The sequence below is a fragment of the Erythrolamprus reginae genome, chromosome 7 (assembly GCF_031021105.1).
Source record: "Erythrolamprus reginae isolate rEryReg1 chromosome 7, rEryReg1.hap1, whole genome shotgun sequence".
Taxonomy (NCBI): domain Eukaryota; kingdom Metazoa; phylum Chordata; class Lepidosauria; order Squamata; family Dipsadidae; genus Erythrolamprus; species Erythrolamprus reginae.
The window spans coordinates 53,969,992-53,994,524 of record NC_091956.1 but is presented as its reverse complement, the minus strand read 5'-3'; the positions used below and the strand labels follow the sequence as shown (position 1 = coordinate 53,994,524).

The following is a 24,533-nucleotide window of genomic DNA, read 5'->3' as shown; positions in this document are numbered from 1 at the left end:
TTTGAATCTAATAAGTTGGTGTTCAGTAAGGAACAATTGACAATATATAGATTTATCTAAATAAAGTATTATTTTTTTCAGATCATTAATTTCCTGTCCTTCTATTTTTCCTTTTTCCCAAACAGGAAATATTAGGAATGCTTTCAACATCGACCCAGTCTTGGGTAGCATTACTACTGCAAAAGAATTGGATCTCAGGATTCAGGATGAGTACACTTTGATGGTGAAGGCAACAGATAAAGGGATCCCCCCAATGAATGAAGTCACAGCTGTGCACATTTCTGTCACAATCTCTGACAATGCATTGCCCAGGTTTTCCTCCCAAGAATATTCTGCAGAAATCAGTGAAAACAGCAGCATTGGCAGTTTCATCATCATGGTTATTGCACATAGCCAGTCATCTGTAGCCTATGAAATAAAAGCGGGCAACATAGATGATGCCTTCACTATAAACTCACATTCTGGTGTTATCACTTCTCAGAAGATTCTTGATTTTGAAACCTTGCCTTTTTATAGTCTTATTGTTCAGGCAACCAATATGGCTGGCCAGTCCACTAACACCACTGTACTGGTGCACCTTCGAGATGAGAATGATAATGCACCAACTTTTATGCAATCAGAATACACAGGAGTCATCAGTGAATCTGCTTCAATTAACAGTGTGGTTTTAACAGAGAAGAACATGCCCTTAGTGATTCGGGCTTCAGACGCTGACAAAGAATCAAATGCTTTACTTGTCTATCAGATTATTGAACCATTTGCCCACAAATATTTTGCCATTGATTCTAGTACAGGAGCCATTCGTACAGTAATGGCCTTGGATTATGAAGAAACCAATGTTTTTCATTTCTCTGTGCAAGTATATGATATGGGAATACCACGCTTATCTGCAGAATATGCAGCTAATGTTACTATTTCCGTAATTGACATCAATGATTGTCCTCCAGTGTTCTCTAAAGACCTCTATGAAGCAACTCTTCTAGTGCCAACATACAAAGGAGTAAAAGTTGTTACAGTAAATGCAACTGATCCGGATTCAGAAGCCTTCTCACAGCTCATGTATTCTATCATTGAAGGCAATATTGGAGAAAGATTTTCAATCAATTCCAAGACTGGGTGGATAACAGTTCAAAATACAACTCAACTAAGAAGCCGATATGAATTGACAATCAGAGTATCAGATGGCAGGTTTTCAAGCACTACATCTGTCAAAATTAATGTAAAAGAGGCCAAAGCAAATCGGCTGAAATTCACACATAGTTCTTATAATGCTGTGGTTGAGGAAAATTCCACAGAAGCGAGAACAGTAGCAGTCATCACTGCTGTAGGAAATCAAATTAATGAACCTTTGTTCTATCAGATTCTAAATCCAGATAATCGATTTAAAATCAGTTATACTTCAGGAGTCCTTTCAACCACTGGAATACCATTTGACCGTGAGCAACAGGATTCATTTGATATTGTGGTAGAAGTGACCGCAGAACATAATCCATCCATCATCGTACACCTTGTGGTAAAGATCACTATAGAAGACATAAATGATAATGCCCCTGTCTTTGTCAATCTTCCCTACTATGCCACTGTAAAAATAGATACTGAAGTGGGTGAAGTGATTCACTATGTCACTGCAGTCGACAATGATATTGGTAGAAATGGTGAAATACAATATTATTTCAAGGAACATAGTGACCAATTCCAAATAGGAGAAACTGGTGAAATCACACTCAAGAAACAATTTGATCCAGACACACTAAACAAAGAGTATCGTCTTACTGTGATAGCCCAGGATAAAGGAGAACCAAGCTTATCTGCTGAAGTTATTGTTCCAATCACTGTGGTAAATAAAGCCATGCCCATATTTGAAAAAACTTTCTACAGTGCAGAGATACCAGAAAATATCCCACTCCATAGTCCAGTGGTTCATGTGCAAGCATATAGCCCAGAAGGGCTGAAAGTCTTTTACAGCATCACAGATGGTGATCCTTTTAATCAATTCAATATCAACTTCAACACTGGAGTTCTCAATGTTATTGCCCCCTTAGATTTTGAGGCCCATCCTGCTTACAAATTGAGCATCCGGGCAACAGATTCATTGACAGGGGCCCATGCTGAAGTATTTGTGGATATAATAATTGAAGACATCAATGATAATCCTCCTGTCTTTACAGAACAAATATATGCTGCCACAATTTCTGAGGCATCTATAATTGGAACATCTGTTATACATGTCAGGGCAACTGATGCTGATTCTGGATTAAACAGAAAGATTTCTTACCACTTGGTAGGCAACATTAGCAGGAACAGTGATTATTTTGTTATAGAGAATACAGGGCTCATTCTGACAGCAAGAAGCTTGGATTTTGAACAAACTCAGCAACACATATTGTTGGTAAGAGCAATAGACAGTGGAATGCCTCCACTGAGCAGTGACATCGTGGTAACTGTTGATATAACAGACTTGAATGATAATCCACCAGTGTTTAGCCAGCTGCTTTATAAATCTAATATCAGTGAATTGGCTCCCCATGGGCACTTTGTAACATGTGTAAAAGCCTCAGATCCAGACAATTCAGATGCAGAAAAGCTTGAATATTCCATATTAACGGGGAATGATAACATGCATTTTGTTATACATAGCAAGACTGGGGTCATCACTCTTTCAAACATACATAGACAAACTCTGAAACCAAATTATCATCTCAATATATCTGTCTCCGATGGAGTCTTTAGAAGTTCAGCTCAGATTCACATAAATGTAATCGGAGCCAATTTGCATAGTCCTGTGTTCAGTCAGGATGAATATGAGGTGGAATTATCTGAAAATGCTCCATTGCATACCCTGGTGACCGAAGTCAAAGCTACAGACAAAGATACTGGCAGTTATGGATCAGTAACATACCATATTATGAATGATTTTGCAAAAGACAGATTTTATACTAATGAGAGAGGGCAATTATTTACCCTGGAAATACTTGATCGTGAAACTCAAGCTGAGAAGGTCATCCATATCAGGTTCATGGCTAAGGATGCTGGGGGAAAAGTGGCATTCTGCAGCATCAATGTTATACTCACTGATGTTAATGATAATGCTCCTCTGTTCCGAGCAACTGAGTATGAAGTCAGTATTGGTTCCAATGTTCCAAGAGGTACATCTATCATCAAAGTCTTGGCTTCCGATGCTGATGAAGGTTCCAATGCAGATATCACATACGCAATTGAAGCAGATTCTGAACATGTTGAGGAGAATTTAGAAATTGATCATTTGACTGGAGCAATAACTACAAAAGAAAGCTTAATAGGGCTAGAAAATCAATTTCTTACATTTTTTGTTAGAGCAATGGATGGTGGATCCCCGCAAAAGGATTCTAGCGTCCCCCTATATGTTAGAATACTCTCTCCTGAAATACGTTTGCCAAAATTTTCAGAACCATTCTATTCTTACATTCTTTCTGAAGACACTCCTATTGGGACTGAAATTGTTATTATACGAGCAGAGCACACCCATCCCTTGTTATACAGTCTTGTTAAAGGATATACACCTGAAAGAAATAAAGATGATTATTTTGTGATAGACAAGCATAACGGACGGCTAAAAGTTGAAAAAAGTTTGGATCATGAAGTAACTAAATGGTACCAATTCTCAGTGCTTGCATATTTTATGAAGGAAAATTATAAAGTTGTCTCTTCTGTAGACATAAGTATTCAGATCAAAGATACAAATGATAATGCACCAATCTTTGAAGCCAATCCTTATGAAGCATACTTAGTAGAAAATATGCCAGCTGGATCAAAAGTCATACGGGTAAAAGCAATGGACCAAGATTCTGGGAACAATGGACAAATTACTTACAAGCTGGAGCCGACTCAGGATACTGAAATTCTAGAGTCTTTTGGCATAAATTTAGAAACTGGCTGGATTACCACTCTGAGAGAGCTTGACCAGGAAAAGCAGGACAAATACAAAATTATTGTGGTGGCATCTGACCGTGCTGAAAAAATGCAGTTGTCCTCCACCTCTGTTGTGGAAGTTTATGTAGCTGATGTGAATGACAGCCCTCCTCAGTTTACTGCAGAGATTTATAAAGGCACAGTCAGTGAGGATGATCCAGTTGGAGGAGTAGTTGCTATAATAAGCACCACTGATGCTGATTCAGAATATTCTAATAGACAAGTCAACTATTTTATTACAGGTAAATATTTATAAATATATTTAGGCAGCTTTAGCTATATATGTTTCTATTACAAAGCTTACATCTTAAATAGACACCCTTTTATTTATGAGATCCACTGTCATGGAAGGAGGAAGATTCATTGTTCCATAAGCTGTTTTATGTCATTGATCTTGAAATATAAGGTCAAACCCATGTGCTATTCTGATATAAGAAATATGGAACATTATATTAATGTAGCAGCCTATAGTATTCTTCCTATCCCTGTTGTCATTAAGTCATTGCACTTAATGTTTCTTGATCCATGTCTATAATATTAGTTGTTTCTGGCCAGTAGAAAAATGTACAGTATGTTAAAATTATAAGTGAAAAAAAGGAAGTTAATATTTTAATATGAGTATGCTGTGGGTAAAGAAAACTTATGTAGTGCATTATTTATACATTATGTGAAACCATCATGATAACTTCAGGTCTTCTGAATTCTTACATTAACCTGAATCTCTCTGTTTGAAACTAGCTATTGTTTCTTTATATAATCTAAATAACAGTTGTGTTCATAAGTTTACATACCCTGGTAGAATTTATGATTTCCTGGCCATGTTTCAGAGAATATGAATGATACCACGAAAACCTTCCTTTCACTCATGGTTAGTGTTTGGCTGAAGCCATTTATTATCAATCAACTGTGTTTATTATTTATTTATTTATTTATTTATTTATGTATGTATGTATGTATGTATGTATGTATGTATTCAATTTTTATGCCGCCCTTCTCCTTAGACTCAGGGCGGCTTACAACATGTTAGCAATAGCACTTTTTTAACAGAGCAAGGCTATTTCCCCCACAATCCGGGTCCTCATTTTACCCACCTCGGAAGGATAGAAGGCTGAGTCAACCTTGAGCCGGTGATGAGATTTGAACTGCTGACCTTCAGATCTACAAGTCAGCTACAGTGACCTGCAGTACAGCACTCTACCTGCTGCGCCACCCCGGCAAATTACTTGTTTACTTGTTTTCAATCATAATGACAAAACAGAAACTTTCCAAATGACCCTGATCAAAAGTTTACATGTCCCAGTTCTTATTACAGTGTGTTGCCATCTTTAACATCAATGACAACTTGAAGTATTTTCTGGTATGTGTGGAGGAGGCTCTTTATCCTCTCAGATGGTCAAGCTGCCCATTCTTCCTGGCAAAAAGCCTCCAGCTCCTATAAATTCTTGGGCTGTCTTGCCTAAACTGCAAATTTGAGATCTCTAGAGAGTGGCTCAATGATATTGAAGTGAGGAGACCAAGATGATCACTCCAGAACCTTCACTTTATTCTACTGTAGCCAATGACAGGTCGACTTGGCCTAATGTTTGGGATCATTGTCATGCCCAAGTATATCCCATGCTGAGCTTCCAGGGTGATGAATGTAAATTGTCCTCCAGTATCTTTTCATAGTATACTGGATTCATCGTGCCATCAATTCTGACCAAATGTCCTGTGCTTTTGTGGCTCACACAACCCCAAGACATCAGCAATCCATCTCCGTGTTTCACAGTAGAAATAGTGGACTTTTTATCATAGGCCTTGTTGACTCCCCTCCAAATGTAGCATTTATGGTTGTGACCGAAAAGCTCAATTTTGATCTCAGCATTCCAAATGACTTTGTGCCAAAGGTTTGAGGCTTCTCTCTATGCTGTTTTGCGTATTGTTAGTGGGATAATTTGTGACACTTGTGTAGTAATGGCTTTTTCTGGCAACTCAACCATACAGCCCATCTTTCTTCAAGTGCCTCTTTATTGTACATCTTGTAATAGCCACACCACATGTTTTCAGAGTGTCCTGTATTTCACCTGAAGTTATTTGTGGGCTTTTCTTTGCATCCCCAACAATTTTCCTGCAGTTGTGTGGCTGAAAGTTTAGTTGTTCTGTTGGTCCATGGCTTGGTTTCAAACAGAATCCATCATTTTCCAATTCTTGATTAGAGTTTGAACACTGCTGATTGGCATTCTCAGTCCTTTGCTTATCTTTTTATATCCCTTTCCTGTTTTATACAGTTCAACTACCTTTTCCCGCAGATCCTTTGACAATTCTTTTACTTTTCCCATGACTCAGAATCCAGACATGTCAGTGCAACACTGAATGAAGGATGCAAGGGTCTGTCAGGCCAGAAACTCATTGGCCTTTTATAAAACAAACACACACTGAATAAATGCAAACAGATCACAGGTGAGGATGGTTACCTTCATAGCCATTCACACTGCTTTGTGTCAACCTGTGGGCATATTATCAGGCCAAAATCACCAGGGAATGTAAACTTTTGATCAAGGTCACTTACATAGTTTCTGTTGTCATTGTGATTAATGGAATAAACATAGTTGATTGATAATAACTAGATTCAGCCAAATACTAACCATGAGTGACAGAAAGTTTTTCTTGTTATCATTCATATTATCTGAAAAATGGCCAGAAAATCACAAATTCCGCCAAGGTATATAAACTTACGAGCACAACTTATACATACACACACTATATATATAATTTTATTATGGAACGGTTATTTGTATTGATTGTAAGAGTTTCATTACTAAAAATAAAATATCAGTATAGCTGTCAAATAAGTATTTACCATTTGGAATGTGACTAGTATGCATTTAGCAATGCTGATATTTTTTCCCATCCAAAATTTTTGTCAGTTAGGTACACTATAAAGCAGGGATTCAAAGCAAGCAATACTCGAACTTTTAAAGTCTTTAACAATGTTTGAGTAGTAATAGCTTCTAAGTTTGCATATTTGTTTGCCCTGCTGATTTGTCAGTTTATAAATAACCCTTGATTTTATGGATTTTTAAAAAAATCCATAAAATTCTGTTAGACAATTAATGCAACATAAAACAATATTAAAAATAGTAATACACAAAAGACTGGAATGCCTGGTGAAATAGAAGACATATTTGTTATATCAAATAATGCATAACAATTATTTGAGGAAAACGTTCATACTCCTAATGGTCTAAAGTAGTGCTTCTCAAAATTGGCTAGGCATTCTAGGAGTTGAATTCCATTTATATTAAAGTTTCCACGTTTGCAAACATGAAAGCATTGGATATAGGTTTTTACGGAGGTAACAATGTTTGTATGCAAAATATGCTGTGAACCAGAATATAATTCTTATGGAAGCAGGATTACATGTTTTCTCAAATATGCTGTTACAGCTTTTATTTAAAATTGTACAGAGATATACCCAGTGGTGGGTTGTAAATAATTTTGCTACCAGCTCACATACTCAAGACTTCCACACATGTGCAAAATGTCCCGGGCGGGTGGGTGAAGCCTCCCACCACTGGCACTACCAGTTCTAACAACCAGTCCAAACCAGAAGCAATCCACTGCTGGTATACTCTAAATGTAACAAGTTTTATAATATATTGTTTTAATATGGGTTTGTTTTACTGTAATAACTTAAACTATTGATTTCCATATATCTGCATAGTGGCAGTTGTATCTGCATAAGATATTGCACTTTTTATTAGCACTAGGTCCTTCTATGTTATGTGTAGCATTTGCGGGAGCAAGGGATGTCCAGCATTTTCAGTCTTGGGCGAGTACTTCAGCATCTTCCCATGTCATGCTTAGAATATTTAAGTCTTGTATATTTTCCTTTTTTTTTAAATGGCATAAACGTATATTCTCTTGTTAATTATTTAGGAGGTGATCCATTGGAACAGTTTGCTGTAGAAAATATACAGAATGAATGGAAAGTTTATGTCAAAAAGCAATTGGACAGAGAAGTAAAAGATAACTATCTTCTAAATATCACAGCTACTGATGGGATGTTTGCTGCTAAAGCAGTGGTAGAAGTAAAAGTCCTTGATTCAAATGACAATAGCCCAGTTTGTGAAAAGGTAATGGTCTGGATTTTTGATAGATGTTTATTTCTAGTTTGAAAACCTGCCAGCTAGATAACAAGAATACTAATGTTCAAGCTGAATAATTATTTTGGGGAGAGAAAATTATCAAGTCCCAGAAACATTTTCAGTCGGTATATATGCTAACCCTAATTTATATTAATAACATCCAGGAAGTTAACCTGATGATATATAGGAAACCATTAAAAGATCTGTTTATTATCACAGGTTTTAGGATGTAAGGATGTGTATATATATATTTTTAAAGCAGTTAATACCATATTTAAAACTACAAAACTTGCTCTTGTTTTCTACGGCGATCTTTCCAAGCTAGTGCCATAAAAAATTTGAAACTTTCTATAATTCTTGACAGTATTTCATATTATTTGAATATTATATGACTTACAGGAAGGGGCCAGATGGGGGAAAGCTGAAGAGTTTTAATATAGATATGGCAATTTTTTTTAATGTGGAAACTGTTAGTACAGGGTACATGGTTGTTAGGGATTGCCATTGTAAACTGCATATTGTATACTTGTACCAAATTTGTACTTAAAGAGTTAATGTGCACTTAAAGAGTTAACTTGTACTTGAAGAGTTAATATTCAAGGCTGTTTCATCACTTCCTCATTGAAGCTATAAAAGCTCATTATTTTGCTCGGTCACTTCCTTTTCACTTTGCCTGAGAGAGGGGGAGTTGTGTATAAGCTTTGTGCTTTTATCTATATTGTATAAGCTTTGTGCTTATTATCTTCTTGTATAGGCTTTGTGCTTATTATCTTCTTGTATTTTAGCTTCGTGCTTATTATCTACATAGTATTTTGCTTTGTGCTAATCTTGTAATTGCTCAGTGCATATTATTCTGTATTTACTTCGTGCTTATTCTGGATTGTTTAAATGTTGTTTATATGTAAATAATACTTATTTAACTAAGTCTGTGTCTTGGCTTTATCACACATCCGCGCTCTGTTAAAATTCTCTGCTCGGTGTTGTCGAAGGTTTCATAGCTTAGCTAACCGAGACAAGCCAACAGAAACCATTTGTTAGCGGTTGTCACCCAGTCTCCAAGACAGGTAGTAACATAGGACTTGAGGTTGAAAAGGGCAGAGTTAGGATGTTTCCCTTGTTATGTTTCCAATTTTGTGGGGACTGGTCAATCAGAAGAACAGTGGAACTGTAGAAAGTAGAACATGTAAGAGTAACCTTTAAATATTTTTATTCTTTGTCTCTCACATTTTCAAATCTTGTAATATCTGATCTTAATATGTCTTTTAGACCACATCTTAAATCCTTAATGTATTTTTACTCACAATTATCTTACAAATGCTTTTAGGCCTGGTATACGGACACTGTTCCAGAAGATTCCCCTCCGGGCAAATTCATCATGCAAGTCATAGCCACAGATGCAGATATCCGTTCCAATGCAGAAATAACTTATACATTATATGGTGCTGGAGCAGAAGAATTCAGACTCAATCCAGACACAGGTAGCATTTAGAGTTTATAAACTTTCATTGAAACCTTAGCTCTTTGTTACAGTTAATAGGTGTTTGCATAGTTGGCTTTGAGAACCAGAACTATAAGGTAAACTAAACTACATGTGATTTTGAAGAGATTAAGAGGATCTCTTTAATCTGGTCTATCAAATTATAAATGCACTTCTTAACATCATATGGTTCCTTTATTTTCATTGCTTCTTTTGTAGGTGAACTGAAAACATTAGCAACACTTGACCGAGAGCAAAAATCTGTTTATTCCCTTATGGTGAAGGCTTCAGATGCAGGAGGAAGATTTTGCCAGTCTAACATTATTCTGAATATAGAAGATACAAATGATAACCCTCCAGAGTTTACAGCAGAAACCTATTCTATCACAGTGTTTGAAAACACTGAATTGAACACTTTGCTGACAAGAGTTCATGCTAATGATGCGGATGCAGGTATGAATTATAGAATAATTATTTCTAAAATAAACTTCTACTATTTATGCATATGTTTGTTTAATTATATTTCATAAGTCTTTTTATTATATAATCCCTAATTTGTAGATGTGGCTGTAACCTAATCACAGCTCCTGTGCATGGATTACTACTAGCTACTGCTTCCAGTTGGCAGCCAGTGCCTATGAGATTGTGAAGTCATTCTTACTTTAGATTGGGGATGTTAAACATAAGGCCTGAAGGCCAGATCCGGACCATGGGTACTTAAGATAAGGCCTGCAGGACCGCCCTGGAAACAGTGAAGGACCGGCCCGCAGTGCCTCTGCCAACAAAAACGGGTTCCTGAGCTCTATTTTTGCTGGCAAAGCACTCAGGCTACCAGAGGTGCCACCTGACATGAGTGACATTGAACTGGCCATGCCTATCCTGGCCACACCCACCCCATCCCCCAGAGGTCAGACACTACCCTGATGCAGCCCTCAATGGAATAGAGTTTGACTCCTGCTTTAGATCAAGCTTTGTTACAGAAAATCTTCTGCGCTATGGAAAAACTGACTACTTAGCAGACAAAAGATATAATCATTGTGGTTATGGATGAATAGCGTATAATTTAACTAAAGCCATGGGCAATCAATCCATTTAAACTAAATTCTGTGGACCAATGTGCATATATTGAACTTATGCATGCATTTTGAAAAAAAATAGGTTAAGTTGCATAAACATTTGTATTACTTGTCATTTGGCACTAGTAGAAAGCTATATTTGAAAGTGACAGTTATCATTTAATTCTGCATTAATCCAATACAGTGATACCTCATCTTACGAACGTAATTGGTTCCGGGACAAGGTTTGTAAGATGAAAAGTTTGTAAGACGAAACAATGTTTCCCATACAAATCAATGGAAAAGCGATTAATGCGTGCAAGCCCAAAACTCACCCCTTTTGCCAGCTGAAGCCCCCGTTTTTGGGCTGCTGGGATTGCCCTGAGGCTCCCCTCCATGGGAAACCCCACCCCCGGACTTCCGTGCTTTTGTGATGCTGCAGGGGAATCCCAGCAGTGCAAAAACGGGTGCTTCGCTGGCAACAGAAGTCCAGAGGTGGTGTTTCCCATGGAGCGGAGCCTCAGGGGAATCCTAGCAGCGCAAAAACGGGCACTTCGCTGGCAACAGAAGTCCGGAGGCGGGGCATCCCAGTGGTGGCTGCTTGGGTTTGTAAGGTGAAAATAGTTTGGAAGAAGAGGCAAAAAAATCTTAAACCCCAGGTTTGTATCTCGAAAAGTTTGTATGATGAGGGATTTGTAAGACAAGGTATCACTGTAGATTCATTTGAAAATATATTTAGAGCCTATTTCTTTTTTAATTGTAGGTCTAAATCAGAAGATTCATTATTCTCTGCTAACACATGCAGATGGGCAGTTTTCTATTGACGAGTTTTCTGGGATTCTTAAGTTGGAAAAGCCCTTAGACCGGGAGTTACAAGCAATATATCATTTAATATTGAAAGCTGAAGATGAAGGTTCACCAAGGAAGCTGACTTCTACTGCTACAATGGTGGTTTCTGTTCTGGATATAAATGACAATCCTCCTATCTTTGAGTATAAAGAATACAGTGCAACCATCTCAGAAGATGCAATAGTTGGAATGGAAATTCTTCAGGTTTATGCTGCTAGTCGGGATATTGAGGCCAATGCTGAAATTAGCTACTCCATAGTGAGTGGAAATGAACATGGAAGATTCAGTATTGATTCAAAAAGAGGTAATTGTTGATATAACTACTAATAAATAAGGAAAAATTACTATCAATAACATTGTGGGCTGCATATATTTGTGCATTTTAAACATTCCTATAATGTGTTGTGTTAACACAATATTTTATTTTATTTAATAAAATAGAAAAATTAAGGGTGAAGTCTTGGACAAATTATCATGCTTAAATAGTTTGCTTTTTTAAAAAAGATTTTCAATCATACATACATACATACATACATACACATAAACATATACATATACATATACATATACATATACATATACATATACATATACATATACATATATATATATATATATATATATATATATATATATATAAAGATGCACTGACATCTCAAAATAATGGTTCAGTTTTATGTGATGCAGTGCTGTCACATTCCCTTTGAAAATAATGCAGGTCCATAATCACCTAATTTAGTGGGGGTGGAAATGATCTCACTTTATTGGTCATTTAAGTAAAGTTATATTATTTCAGTGATTTTCAATCATACACTGGTTATGTACGATTGAAAATCTCTAGACTTTTAGCTATACTTGGGTGACCCTGAGGACACAGATAAATCTACAAAGTGCTTCAAGAATCCTATAAAAGGATGCAAATACCAGGTCTCTGCAAGGAATATAAATCCTTCAATTCCCCATTATGCTGTCAGAACTGATGGAACTTCTTGGATGAGAAGCAAAACGTCTTCAAAGAAAAAAAGGAGGACCAGTTGCCTCCAGAAAAAGCACCTTTGTGACAACCATGACCTGGATAATTGAAAATTTCTTACAGACTTACTGACTCTAATGGTGATCCTAAGAGATCCTGCAAAAGTTGTAAATTAGCCATAAGCTATTCCCAAACAAAAATACTCTTTCGGTGTCTTCCATAAAGGAAGGGGTTGTCAGACAAAAAAAAAAGATTTTTAAGAAATACTATATTTTTTTAAAAGAATATTTATATTTGTTTGTTTGTTTGTTTGTTTTTTGTTAGATTTGTATGCCGAGTTCCACTCCCCCCCCCCTTCCAGGCAGACAATCAAATTGCAAAAGTTGGAGACTGGGACAATTTTTTTTTTTAAAAAAAAGTCATAAACTAAACAAGTGAATAAGACAAATTGCTTGAAAATCTTTTTTCTACCTATGTGTGAATAAAAATTCAAATATAGGAACGCACATAAATGCAGACTTTTAAAAAAACCTAATCAGGCATTACTATATTGTTCCAGTTTCATATGATTATTTTGTGAGCTACATCCAAAACTTGAAGAATCTACTGTAGTAGTTGATATGTTGATAAATTCTATTTATACCAACCAAATAGTTAAGAAACAGAAAAATTATCATTATAAAGTCATATTAATAGCCTGGTGAATAACTTCAAAATATATTGAAAAAGCCACAACTTCCAAGTTATATTTCCAACAATAAGAGAATTATAACCAACTTCTTCTTTGAGGTGTAAAATAAGTTTTTATGTCAGGTTAATTTCATTTTAAATTAACAAAAGATTACCTCAAAGCTTTTAAGTCACCTTTCATTTGTTTGTTTAAAAAGAGCATGTATATAATCAACACCAATTTATATCCATCACAGTAATGCCAGCATGATAACACCTAGACAATAATAGAATTATACAAATGTTGCATTATATACTTGATTAAATATAAAATAAATGAAATAGCTGTTGAAATAGAAATTAATCACTCAATAGATTTAATTTATAGGAAGATAAACTTTATAACAACTAAAACGTACACATGTAAAATAATAACAGTGAAAGGCTGTTAAAGGTATACTATGTCAATATATGGCATGTATTAGTTTGCATTATGTTTATAGTTGGTGTTATGTGATATGTGTTTATTTTGTTTTTTATTGTTTTGTTGTGTTTTTCTTGTTATGTATATAATTTGTATGTTTTTAAAAGAACATTTAATAAAGATTATTTTAAATTTTTAAAAAAAGAGATTAGCAATATATTTGATTACAAGGAGCGAAAGATTCAAATCCTGTTACAAAAACAGTCTTTAAGAATTCACAGAGGTAACAGATTTGAGGAATTGCAAATCAACAACTTCCAAAGGATTATTGTTGATTACCCACTGTTGCTTTGATTGGTTTTAACATTTATTTATTACTGATGGATAGCTTTTTAGCAGAAATGCATGAGAGAAATAATACCAGCCATAAAAGCATGAATTATTTTCAAAAGGGGTTATTTTTATATCTTTCTCATACTATAAACCAGATACATTTAAAGCTTCAAACCAGTTACTAAACCTGAAATAATTTATGGAACAATTTGAAATTTATCATTATCATTTTGTTTTCTGTAACTATTAGTGTCACTTTCTTTTTTCTAGGTGGAATTTTTATTATTGGAAGCCTTGATTATGAAATTTCCCCTGAGCATTTTCTGATGGTAGAAGCCACCGATGGAGGAACACCTTCACTGAGTGATGTTGTAACAGTGAATATAAACATAACTGATATCAATGATAATACTCCAGTATTCAGTCAAGACACTTACACAGCAGTAATCAGTGAAGATGCTGAGGTTGAACAATCAATCATCACAGTATGTACTTTCATTCCTAGCTTCCCTGAGATAGTCCTGCATGACACTTGCATTTTAGAAGAACAAAAATTAAGCTTAAACAGCACTGCTTGAGAAAATAATACTGTTCTATATTTGCTGATTTTTCTGAAGTATTATTTTAAAAGCCACAGTGGTGCAGTGGTTAGCATGCAGTACTGCAAGCTACTTCTGCTGATCATCAGCTTTCAGTAGTTCGATTCTCGCCGGCTGACGGCTGACTCAGCCCTCCATCCTTCCAAAGTCAGTAAAATGGGGACCCAGATTGTTGGGGGCAATATGCTGATTCTGTAAACCGCTTAGAGAGGGCTGTAAAGCACTGGGAAGCGGTATACAGGGGGGGGGAGTATTTAGTCAGATACCAGTTGTGCAGGTTCTCCCACTTAAAAAGATGAGAGAGGCCTGTAATTGACATCATAGGTAGACCTCAACCATGAGAGACAACGTGAGAAAACACATCCAGAAAATCACATTGTCTGATTTTTAATGAATTTATTTGCAAATTATGGTGGAAAATAAGTATTTTGGTTATATATCCTTTGTTGGCAATGACAGAGGTCAAATGTTTTCTGTAAGTCTTCACAAGGTTGCCACACACTGTTGCTGGTGTGTTGGCCTAGTCCTCCATGCAGATCTCCTAGAGCAGTGATGTTTTCGGGCTGTCGCCGGGCAACACGGACTTTCAACTCCCTCCAAAGGTTTTCTATAGGGTTGAGATCTAGAGACTGGCTAGGCCACTCCAGGACCTTGACATGCTTCTTACAAAGCCACTCCTTCATTGCCCTGGCGCTGTGCTTGGGATCATTGTCATGCTGAAAGACCCAGCCACATTTCATCCTCAGTGCCCTTGCTGACGGAAGGAGATTTGTACTCAAAATCTCACAATATATGGACTCATTCATTCTTTCATGTACATGGATCAGTCGTCCTGGTCCATTTGCAGAGAAACAGCCGCAAAGCATGATGTTGCCACCCCCATGCTTCACAGCAGGTATGGTGTTCTTTGGATGGAACTCAGCATTCTTTCTTCTCCAAACACGATGAGTTGTGTTTCTACCAAACAGTTCTACTTAGGTTTCATCTGACCATATGACATTCTCGCAATACTCTTCTGGATCATCCAAATGCTCTCTAGCAAATTTCAGACGGGTCCAGACATATACTGGCTTAAGCAGCGGGACACATCTGGCACTGTAGGATCTGAGTCCCTGGCAGCGTAGTGTGTTACTGATGGTAGCCTTTGTTATGTTGGTCCCAGCCCTCTACAGGTTCCCCAGTGTGGTTCTGAGATTTTTCCTCACCGTTCTTGTGATCATTTTGACCCTACAGGATGAGATTTTGCATGGATTGAGGGAGATTATCAGTGGTCTTGTATGTCTTTTATTTTCTAATTATTGCTGCCAGAGTTGATTTCTTCACACCAAGCTGCTTGCCTATTGCAGATTCAGTCTTCCCAGTCTGGTGCAGGGCTACAATTTTGTTTCTGGTGTCCTTCGACAGCTCTTTGGTCTCCACCATAGTGGAGTTTGGACTGTGACTGTTTGAAGGTGTGCACAGGTGACTTTTATACTGATAAAAAGTTCAAGCAGGTGCCATTACTACAGTAATGAGTGGAGGACAGAGGAGCCTCTTAAAGAAGAAGTTACAAGTCTGTGAGAGCCAGAAATCTTGCTTCTTTGTAGGTGACCAAATACTTATTTACCACCATAATTTGCAAATAAATTCATTAAAAATCAGACAATGTGATTTTTCTGGATGTGTTTTCTCATGTTGTCTCTCATGATTGAGGTCTACTTATGATGTCAGTTACAGGCCTCTCTCATCTTTTTAAGTGGGAGAACTTGCACAACTGGTGTCTGACTAAATACTTTTCCCCCCCACTGTATGTCTACATGCTATTGCTGTTAAACTGAGGATACAGAATACTACAATGCCTTGAATATTGATTCTGCAATATGATTGAATTTGTAAGTAAGGATAGATTTGTTAAATTAGAGTTTATGAATCTGGAAGATGTTTATCTGAGAATTTAAACGACTTGAAAGAAAATCACTGCCTACTTTGTTTGGTTTTAATTGAGAAATATGTATCTTTTAGATTCTTGCAGCTGATGCTGATGGGCCTTGGAACAGCCGCATTCGATACTCTATTATAGATGGCAACCAAGGAAATCCGTTCACAATTGATCCCACCTTGGGTGAAATTAAAGTGGCTAAACTTCTGGACAGAGAGACAGTAGGGTCATACTTAAGATTATGTTTGTAATGATTTTAACAGTATTTCTAGATATTATCTATTTTACAAGTAATTTACCCCTTCATTTTGTCCTAATATTTCTTAGTCTTCAAACCCAAAATCCTCAATTCAGTTTTCTTCTTTCAGCAAAAATTCCATATAAAGCATCCATTCTTTAAAATATAAAATACAAAACCTAAATTTCGTAGTTCCTATAATTTGACCACATTAAATAAAATTATTTTTTTCTGAACCTAAGAAAGAGAGTCCAAGGTTGCAAGTAGCTAGTCTTCATGTGAACTGGGTGTGCAATCCACATTTTCAAAGATTTCCTGAATGTTGAGAGAATGGATATCAAACTCATTTTCTAAGAAGGTAGAAGCAATGTCTACCAAGACTTTCTCTGGACTTTCAGAGGAGAAATGGCAAAGTGAAGTCAGCTTTGCAAAAATACCAGCTTGCAGTCAAATGGAAAGATCCCAAATCCTTAATTTTTATTTATTTATTTAATCAATTGGATTTGTATGCCGCCCCTCTCCGAGGACTCGGAGGACTCTCTGAGGACTTTTACCCATACATACACCAAATAACACCAGCAAACAGGTATTTGCCACTATTGGAAATAAAATTGGTAGGTAGTTATGTCGAGAAAGAGAGAGAGAGAAAGAAATAGAGAGGGGAAGATGAAAGAAGAAAATACTTTTTCTGACATACCAAATAAAGGGACCTATTAAATAGAGAACATCCTAGATGCTTTCAGATGGTTGATCCTTAAGCAATTTAGAGATTTAGCTGTTGATCCAAGAAGTTAAAATTGCACCTGGTAATCATTTGCCAGTCAGTACATATACTTGAATACAAGAAATTGAAGCTTATACAAGTTAGTATCATTACTGCTAGATTTTGTGTTGATTGCACTGCAGTAGTCAAAGGTGAAAGGTGTATATATGAATTGGCCCTATGGACAAAAAATGTTTCTTGGAAAGACAGCAAGATTACATTTCAGTTATGTTGTTTGCTGTACATAGTTGATACTGTAATGTACAAGTGCTTATTTACAAATCATTGTAAAGCAATTAGCATTGTTTATGTTCAGATACTCTGTTATTAATTTAAAAACTACAGTATATAAAATTTCTTAATGCAAAATGCGGAGAATTTTATAGTTCAAAAGAATATTAAAATATTAAAATATGTTAATATTTTTCTATGTGTTTCACTCTGAAGATTTCAGGTTACACTTTGACAGTTCAAGCATCAGACAATGGATACCCGCCAAGAAGCAACACAACTACAGTCAATATTGATGTATCTGATATAAATGATAATCCACCCTTATTTTCAAGGGAGAATTATAGCATTATTATTCAGGTAATTCATTCATATTATATTCTAGCATTTTGTCTGTTTTCTATATTATTGTAGTATTGCTTCTACTTATAATGTAATACAATCCAACCATTAGAGGATTGTAAAACATTTATACACTGTTGAAAAATATAAAGGGAATACTTAAAAAAACACAATATAACTAAGAGCCAGGGTGGCGCAGCAGGTAGAGTGCTGTACTGCAGGCCACTGAAGCTGACTGTAGATCTGCAAGTCAGCAGTTCAAATCTCATCACTGGCTCAAGGTTGAGTCAGCCTTCCATCCTTCCGAGGTGGGTAAAATGAGGACCCGGATTGTGGGGGCGATATGCTGGCTCTGTTAAAAAGTGCTATTGCTAACATGTTGTAAGCTGCCCTGAGTCTAAGGAGAAGGGCAGCATAAAAATCAAACAAACAAACAAATAAATAAGTAAATAAATAAATTTCAAGTAAATCAAACTTCTATGAAAACAAACTGTCCACTTAGGAAGTGACACTGATTGACAATCAATTTCACATGCTGTTGTGTCTATTCAACTTTGTACAGAACAAAATATTCAATGAGAATATTTCATTTATTCAGATCTAGAATGTGTTATTTGATTGTTCCCTTTATTTTTTTGAGCAGTATATAAATTCTCAGTGAGTCTTTAATCAATTCCAGAGCCTGAGTTTAAATAATGGTATCTTTTGAATGTGTATGGATTTTGGAAGTTGATAAACAAAGTGTCCCTGGTAATGCTGACAAATTAAAAATACCCTTCCTTGATTCCATGACCTAAGAAAAGAAGTCAGTCCTTATCCTGATTTTGCAGGAGAGGCGGAGTAACGACACGGACACAATGAGCTGGATTTAAACTGGGTCATTTTATTAAAATAAATTTGCATAATTTATTTAATCAAATTAGCATAATCAACATAATTAGCTAGACCCTAACTTGGACCCGCAGGGTCAAACAATTGCTTCCGGGGCGAAAAATGACATATAATAAACTTCCGGGGCAACATATGGGCGTAGCTCCATGCTAATCCAGGTGAGGGACCCCTCCCTCACCTGAGACCATGCCATGCACTTGCATGTGGGAGGTCCCGCCGGCTAACCCCTGAAAGGGGAATTAAATGGGCAGGACCCAAAGACAGGTTCCCCCCAGCTGCTCAGGTCGCCAATACCACAAGCTTGGAGAGAACCTGTAAATCATCCCCAAAGATGCCCAATGGAGAACACGCAGTTGCTAAACCACCACCCAGTTTTCCGCCCCTAACCTGCCTACCCAAATGACCAAAGGTAAGCCAATTAACCTAAACAGGTGCAAGCACCCCTAACAGCTCTATCCGTCTCCACAGTGTGGAATAGGCGAAAAAACGGTCATGGCTAAGGGGCCAGACCGCCAAAAATTCCTATTCGGCCCCCTAGGGCGACCCAGAATAGCACACTGTAAGATAGGGAGGGCGGATGGGTGTCTGCACGCAGTGGCGAGTCCGGGCGAAAAGGGAGAGCCTCGGGCCTGCACGCCCTTTTATAGGGCAGGCAGGCCCCGCCCGGACACATCATTGATCAGGCCACCCTGGCCTGATCATCGGCCGAGATCTCGCGAAGTCTCGCGAGATCTCGGCCGAATCCAAGATGGCGGCCGCCATGTGCCTCTGTCTCCCCGGGCCTCCAGCAAAAGGCACCGGTGAGTAAAGACCACCGGTGCTATTTTATAAGGAAATCCATATTGACAACTTAGCTTCTTTTATTTCCTTCAAAAATGTATCTATGAGAAAGGGGAGAATCTTTTGATTATCATAGGTACTTCTATCTATGTTACTAGGTTGAGGTTATTAATTTATGTGAAATTCATCTTGCAAATGGAAATCAGAATCTCACAAATTTATTTTTGCCAACATGAGAAATACCGAAAGAAACTAAGCATGGCATAATTGGAAGGAAAGGAACTATCAGAGCTCAATGAACTGATTTTTCTTATTCAATAAATCACTGAAATCGGTGATTAACAAAAAAAGTGAAGCTAAAAGTTAATTGATTTGCATATTCATACTCAAAATGTATTTGTTAAATCTTTGTTGATATTCTTAAGTAGAGAGCAGCTAGATAAGAATTTAACAGCATCATCTGAAATTTAGTTTTAATGTTTAAATTTGCGTTAGTCAGAAAGTTAGCAAAGGATAAATAGTAATGTTTACTGATAGTAATTAATAAGTTTCTTTTAAAACAAGAAAACAAGGTTTAACATGCTTAAATTAGCAATATCAAATTTATCCTGTTAAAAATCTATAGTGAAGCTGGTCGTGGGGCCATTTAATTAAGGGATGAAAAATATTCTCATTTCCCTTTATTTGTAGCTAAATTTCCTCATTCAGATGCTTGCTTGCTTGCTTTGTGATAATAGAGCATTTATTTGTTTGGTCTCAAAAATAATATTAGTAAACATTATAAATTAAATATATCCTGCCTGAATCTAATTTAACTCTTACAGAGTTTACTAGCTAAGCTTACTTACTTTTGGCAGGTTGATTGTCAGACAAGAATTAATGGTTGGAGGCCTAGTTGGGTTGCATCGTAAAATATATGAACCAAACAAAGGATAGGAAACAGAAAGCTTAGCTCCCCTTTAACTGCATAGGAAGTAAAGTGACAGAGAGATTAAAGGATTTATTTCACAGAGGGTTACGACACAGGCAGGAAGTAATCCTGGATGTTTTGTTGCTGAGACTTTTGTACTTTAGCATTGTTCTAATAGTTAAACACATTTCATCTAATCCAGCATCCTACTTCAACAGTGGCCACATCAGAAAAATAAAAACAAAGAACTATAAGTCTTTTAGAAGCAAAAACAATATTTTATGTTCCTCCAAGTTGAAGGTTAGGTTGTGTTCAACAAATACATCAATTTTGTGATACTCAGTATTGGGTTGGTACCCAGTATGGGCCAGACTGTGCACAGGTAGCGAAAATGGAGCTGCATGCACAGCTCCAGCCTGCGTCTGTGTATGTCCCAGTGAGATAAACTTTTGCGCATGCACAGGAAGCAAACTCTCATAAGGGGACGCATGCACATGTGAAAATTTGGTGGGTTTTTTTCGTTCTTTGCATGCGTGGAAGCAAAATATCACCAAAATCTTGTGCACACGCTTCCTCTTGCAAGATTTTGCTTCATACGCAGAAGCGATCTCCCTTGGTTGCGTGCGCATGTATGTTGGCGGCAACCTGAAGCTGTGCACACATTGCACCGGTAGTGGCGGTAAGTAGCAACCCCCGCCTGGTGATCCTATATTAAAGGGAGGAAGCAGATAGGAAACTTGATTTCAAAAGCCCCAACATATTATAAAGAAAGCTAATGTATTGTAATTTCTTAACAGCCAGAGCTATTCACTATAACATATATTCAGATATTATGTATGAGACATTTTTATTTGTTTGGAAGGACTTTAGCATGTTTTCAACATACTCCAGAGATGTTATATTATAATTAGATTTAGTCCATTAATTGAGATATTGAATTGAAAATTGTGGGACTACCTTACCCTAACCATTTTTAGTAATAGGGATAGGAGAGAGAGATTACAGTTACTTTCCATGATCTAGAAAAGACACGATAATATGTGTAAATGTAGCCTATTTGCAGCATCCAACTTCAAGAGTGGCCATTTCGGAAAAATAAAAACAAAAAAACTATAAGTCTTTTGGAAGCAAAAATAATATTTCATGTTCTTGCACGTTGAAGCTTTCAGTGCTTCGAAATGGAACAATTGATTGAGCTGGATCATTGTGCTCAGTGCTTTATATATGGTGAAAAAAATAAAGTCAGGCTGATCATGTTTTCTACCACTGTACAAAACCAAGAAGGAAGATAAAGCACACCTGTTAAGTAATATGCAAAAAATGAGTTTGAAAGATTTATCCTAAATTTAAAGTATCTGTTTCATTTTATAAATATTTTAACCGTTTGAGAAAGATTGAAATAGCTCATTCAAAATGGGGCTTCTTGATCCATTATCATGTGACATTTTGAAGTTGAAAGTAGCTATAAACACATCCACATAAAGCATTGTTTAAGGGCTTGTGTCAGAAGATTTTGTGTCAGAAGATTTATTCCCATTTTTAATAGGAAAATAAGCCAATTGGATACAACGTTCAGCAGCTGGTGGTCACAGACAAAGACTCCTCCCACAATGGCCCACCATTTCTTTTCACAATTCTGAGTGGAAATGAAGACAATGCTTTTGAGATAAACCAACACGCAGTACTTACAACTGGTATCCAGCTACAGCGCAAAGTGAAGGATCATTACTTGCTTCATATTAAGGTATGAAATGTTATAATATGTTTTTGAAATATGTTGAAATAGCTGAGCTGTGAAAGAATTGATTTGGTCAAATCAATTCAATTTAGACCTACAAGTTTTCCAAATCAATATCACTACTACATCTTGGCCACTCTTTTATTACAATGGAATGGGATGGTCAATCCATTCTAATAAAATTAAGACACTGGGCTTGTTGACCAACAGGTTGACAGTTCAAGACCCAAGCATCACGTGACTGGGTGAGCTCCCAGTCCCTATCCCAGTTTGAAAGCATGCAAATGGGAAAGTAATAGTGTCCCATGTACCTCAGTGTATAGCCATGCCAGGTGCATAATTATGGGGGGCAACACTGCTTCTCTCGACTAGGAAACAGAGATGAGCATCACTCCCAAGAGCCAGATATGCTTCCTTTTGCCTTTCAGCTCCAGTCTAGGGGCCATCCAGGCTACAAACCATATTTTTAAACTTACAAAGGAACTGATAAAGAAATAAAGGGAGACTAGTATAGATCTATTTCAAGCTCTTTAGCTCTCATCACCTAGTCATATCCTAGGAGTCGAATCTGGGCTGTGTGTGTTTGTGCCTTATTTTGGTCTCATCAGCTAGCCATACCCTCACTGGGACTTGAACTTACAACCTTGGCCTTGTAAGGCAAAGAATTAACCTCTAGGCTACAGTATCCAATCCCTTCAGCTCTGTAACAGGGAAGGGTTACATGTTTTTTGTGTAGAATCACCCTGGTATATTGAAGGAACATCACAGCTCCTTTTTTTCCCCCTCTCAACCCAACCCAGGGCCATTTCCAAGGCAGTTAATTTATTCATAGCTGACAAACTATATTCTGTATGTGTCACATGTTTTTACTGAATTTGAAAATTAAGGGAGTTTAAGATGCTATTATGAAAACTGAGTAGTGGGGGAAAAGGCAAGAGTTACCACTCCAGCACAGCAGAATATTATATTTTTCTTTCTTCCAGTCTGGCCAGGGTTACATTTGAATCCTTGTGAAAGTTTTTATGGAAGATTTATTCAGAAACCTGTCAAATTACCCCTGGAAAGCAACATTATCAAGAATGTGCCTTTCCCAGATCATTGGAATGTGTACATAAATAGAACCATAACATCTCATTCCCTTTCAAGCCTGGTTTTGGTATCATTCCTACCTGAATAGAATAGAATAACAGAGTTGGAAGGGACCTTAGAGGTCTTCTATTCCAACCCCTTACTTAGGCAGGATACCCTACACTACTTCAAACAAATGGTGATCCAACATTTTCTTTAAAACTTCCAGCGTTGGAGCACTCATAACTTCTGGAGGCAAGTTGTTCCACTAGTTAGTAGTTGTGTCAGGAAATTTCTGCTTAGTTGTAAGTTGCTGATACCAAAATAAATTGTTTCTAATTCTGATAAACATTAAGTACATAATGGCTTATTTAAGGAACTGTAAAAGGATACTTTGTAATTACAGTGGAACCTCGACATACGAGCAGCTCTACTTACGAGCTACTCGAGATAAGAGCTGGGAGGGGAGCGACATTTTTGTTCGCCTCCCGAGCTCACATTCGGGATACGAGCGCCAAGGAGCTGTCTCCTGAAGCCGAAAGCTAACTTCCACGTTCGGCTTCAGGAGACAGCTCCTTGGCGCTCGTATCCCGCGTGTTTTAAAAGGTTGCAGCCGGCCTGGGGGGCTGGGGGGGGTGCTGGCAAGCCTTTTAAAACACGCGCCGCTTCGCAGCTGTCTCCTGAAGCCGGAACGCTAACTTCCGCGTTCGGCTTCAGGAGACAGCTGCAAAGCGGCGTGCGTGTTTTAAAATGTGGCAGCCGGCCTGGGGGGCTCGGGGGCTTCCCCCCGAGGCCCCCAGGCCGGCTGTGACGTTTTAAAACACGCGCGCCACTTTGCAGCTGTCTCCTGAAGCCGGAACGCTAACTTCCGCGTTCGGCTTCAGGAGACAGCTGCAAAGCGGCGCGCGTGTTTTAAAATGTGGCAGCCGGCCTGGGGGGCTCGGTGGCTTCCCCCCGAGGCCCCCAGGCCGGCTGTGACGTTTTAAAACACGCGCGCCACTTTGCAGCTGTCTCCTGAAGCCGGAACGCTAACTTCCGCGTTCGCTGCGCTAAACAGTAAAAAAGCGGTTTGGCTACAGGGTGGATTCTCCCTTCTTAACCGGGCAGTTGCAGCTTCTTTCTGTTTAGCGCAGCGTTCGAGCGCTAAACAGCAAAAAATCGGCAACTGCCCGGTTAAGAAGGGAGAATCCACCCCGTAGC

At 37.6% G+C, this 24,533-nt stretch overlaps 1 protein-coding gene across 5 annotated transcripts in view; it reads left to right on the top strand.

The window, feature by feature from the left end:
* FAT1 (FAT atypical cadherin 1) overlaps nucleotides 1-24,533 on the top strand; it is a 152,012-nt gene that overhangs the window by 99,319 nt on the left and 28,160 nt on the right. For all 5 annotated transcript variants that reach the window (XM_070757585.1, XM_070757586.1, XM_070757588.1 and 2 more), the window contains exons 10-18: nucleotides 126-4,190; nucleotides 7,867-8,063; nucleotides 9,400-9,553; nucleotides 9,772-10,005; nucleotides 11,371-11,760; nucleotides 14,126-14,340; nucleotides 16,456-16,593; nucleotides 17,821-17,964; nucleotides 22,074-22,271. In XM_070757585.1, coding sequence (XP_070613686.1) covers nucleotides 126-4,190; nucleotides 7,867-8,063; nucleotides 9,400-9,553; nucleotides 9,772-10,005; nucleotides 11,371-11,760; nucleotides 14,126-14,340; nucleotides 16,456-16,593; nucleotides 17,821-17,964; nucleotides 22,074-22,271 — 5,735 coding nt within the window. The remainder of the gene's footprint in view (nucleotides 1-125; nucleotides 4,191-7,866; nucleotides 8,064-9,399; nucleotides 9,554-9,771; nucleotides 10,006-11,370; nucleotides 11,761-14,125; nucleotides 14,341-16,455; nucleotides 16,594-17,820; nucleotides 17,965-22,073; nucleotides 22,272-24,533) is intronic.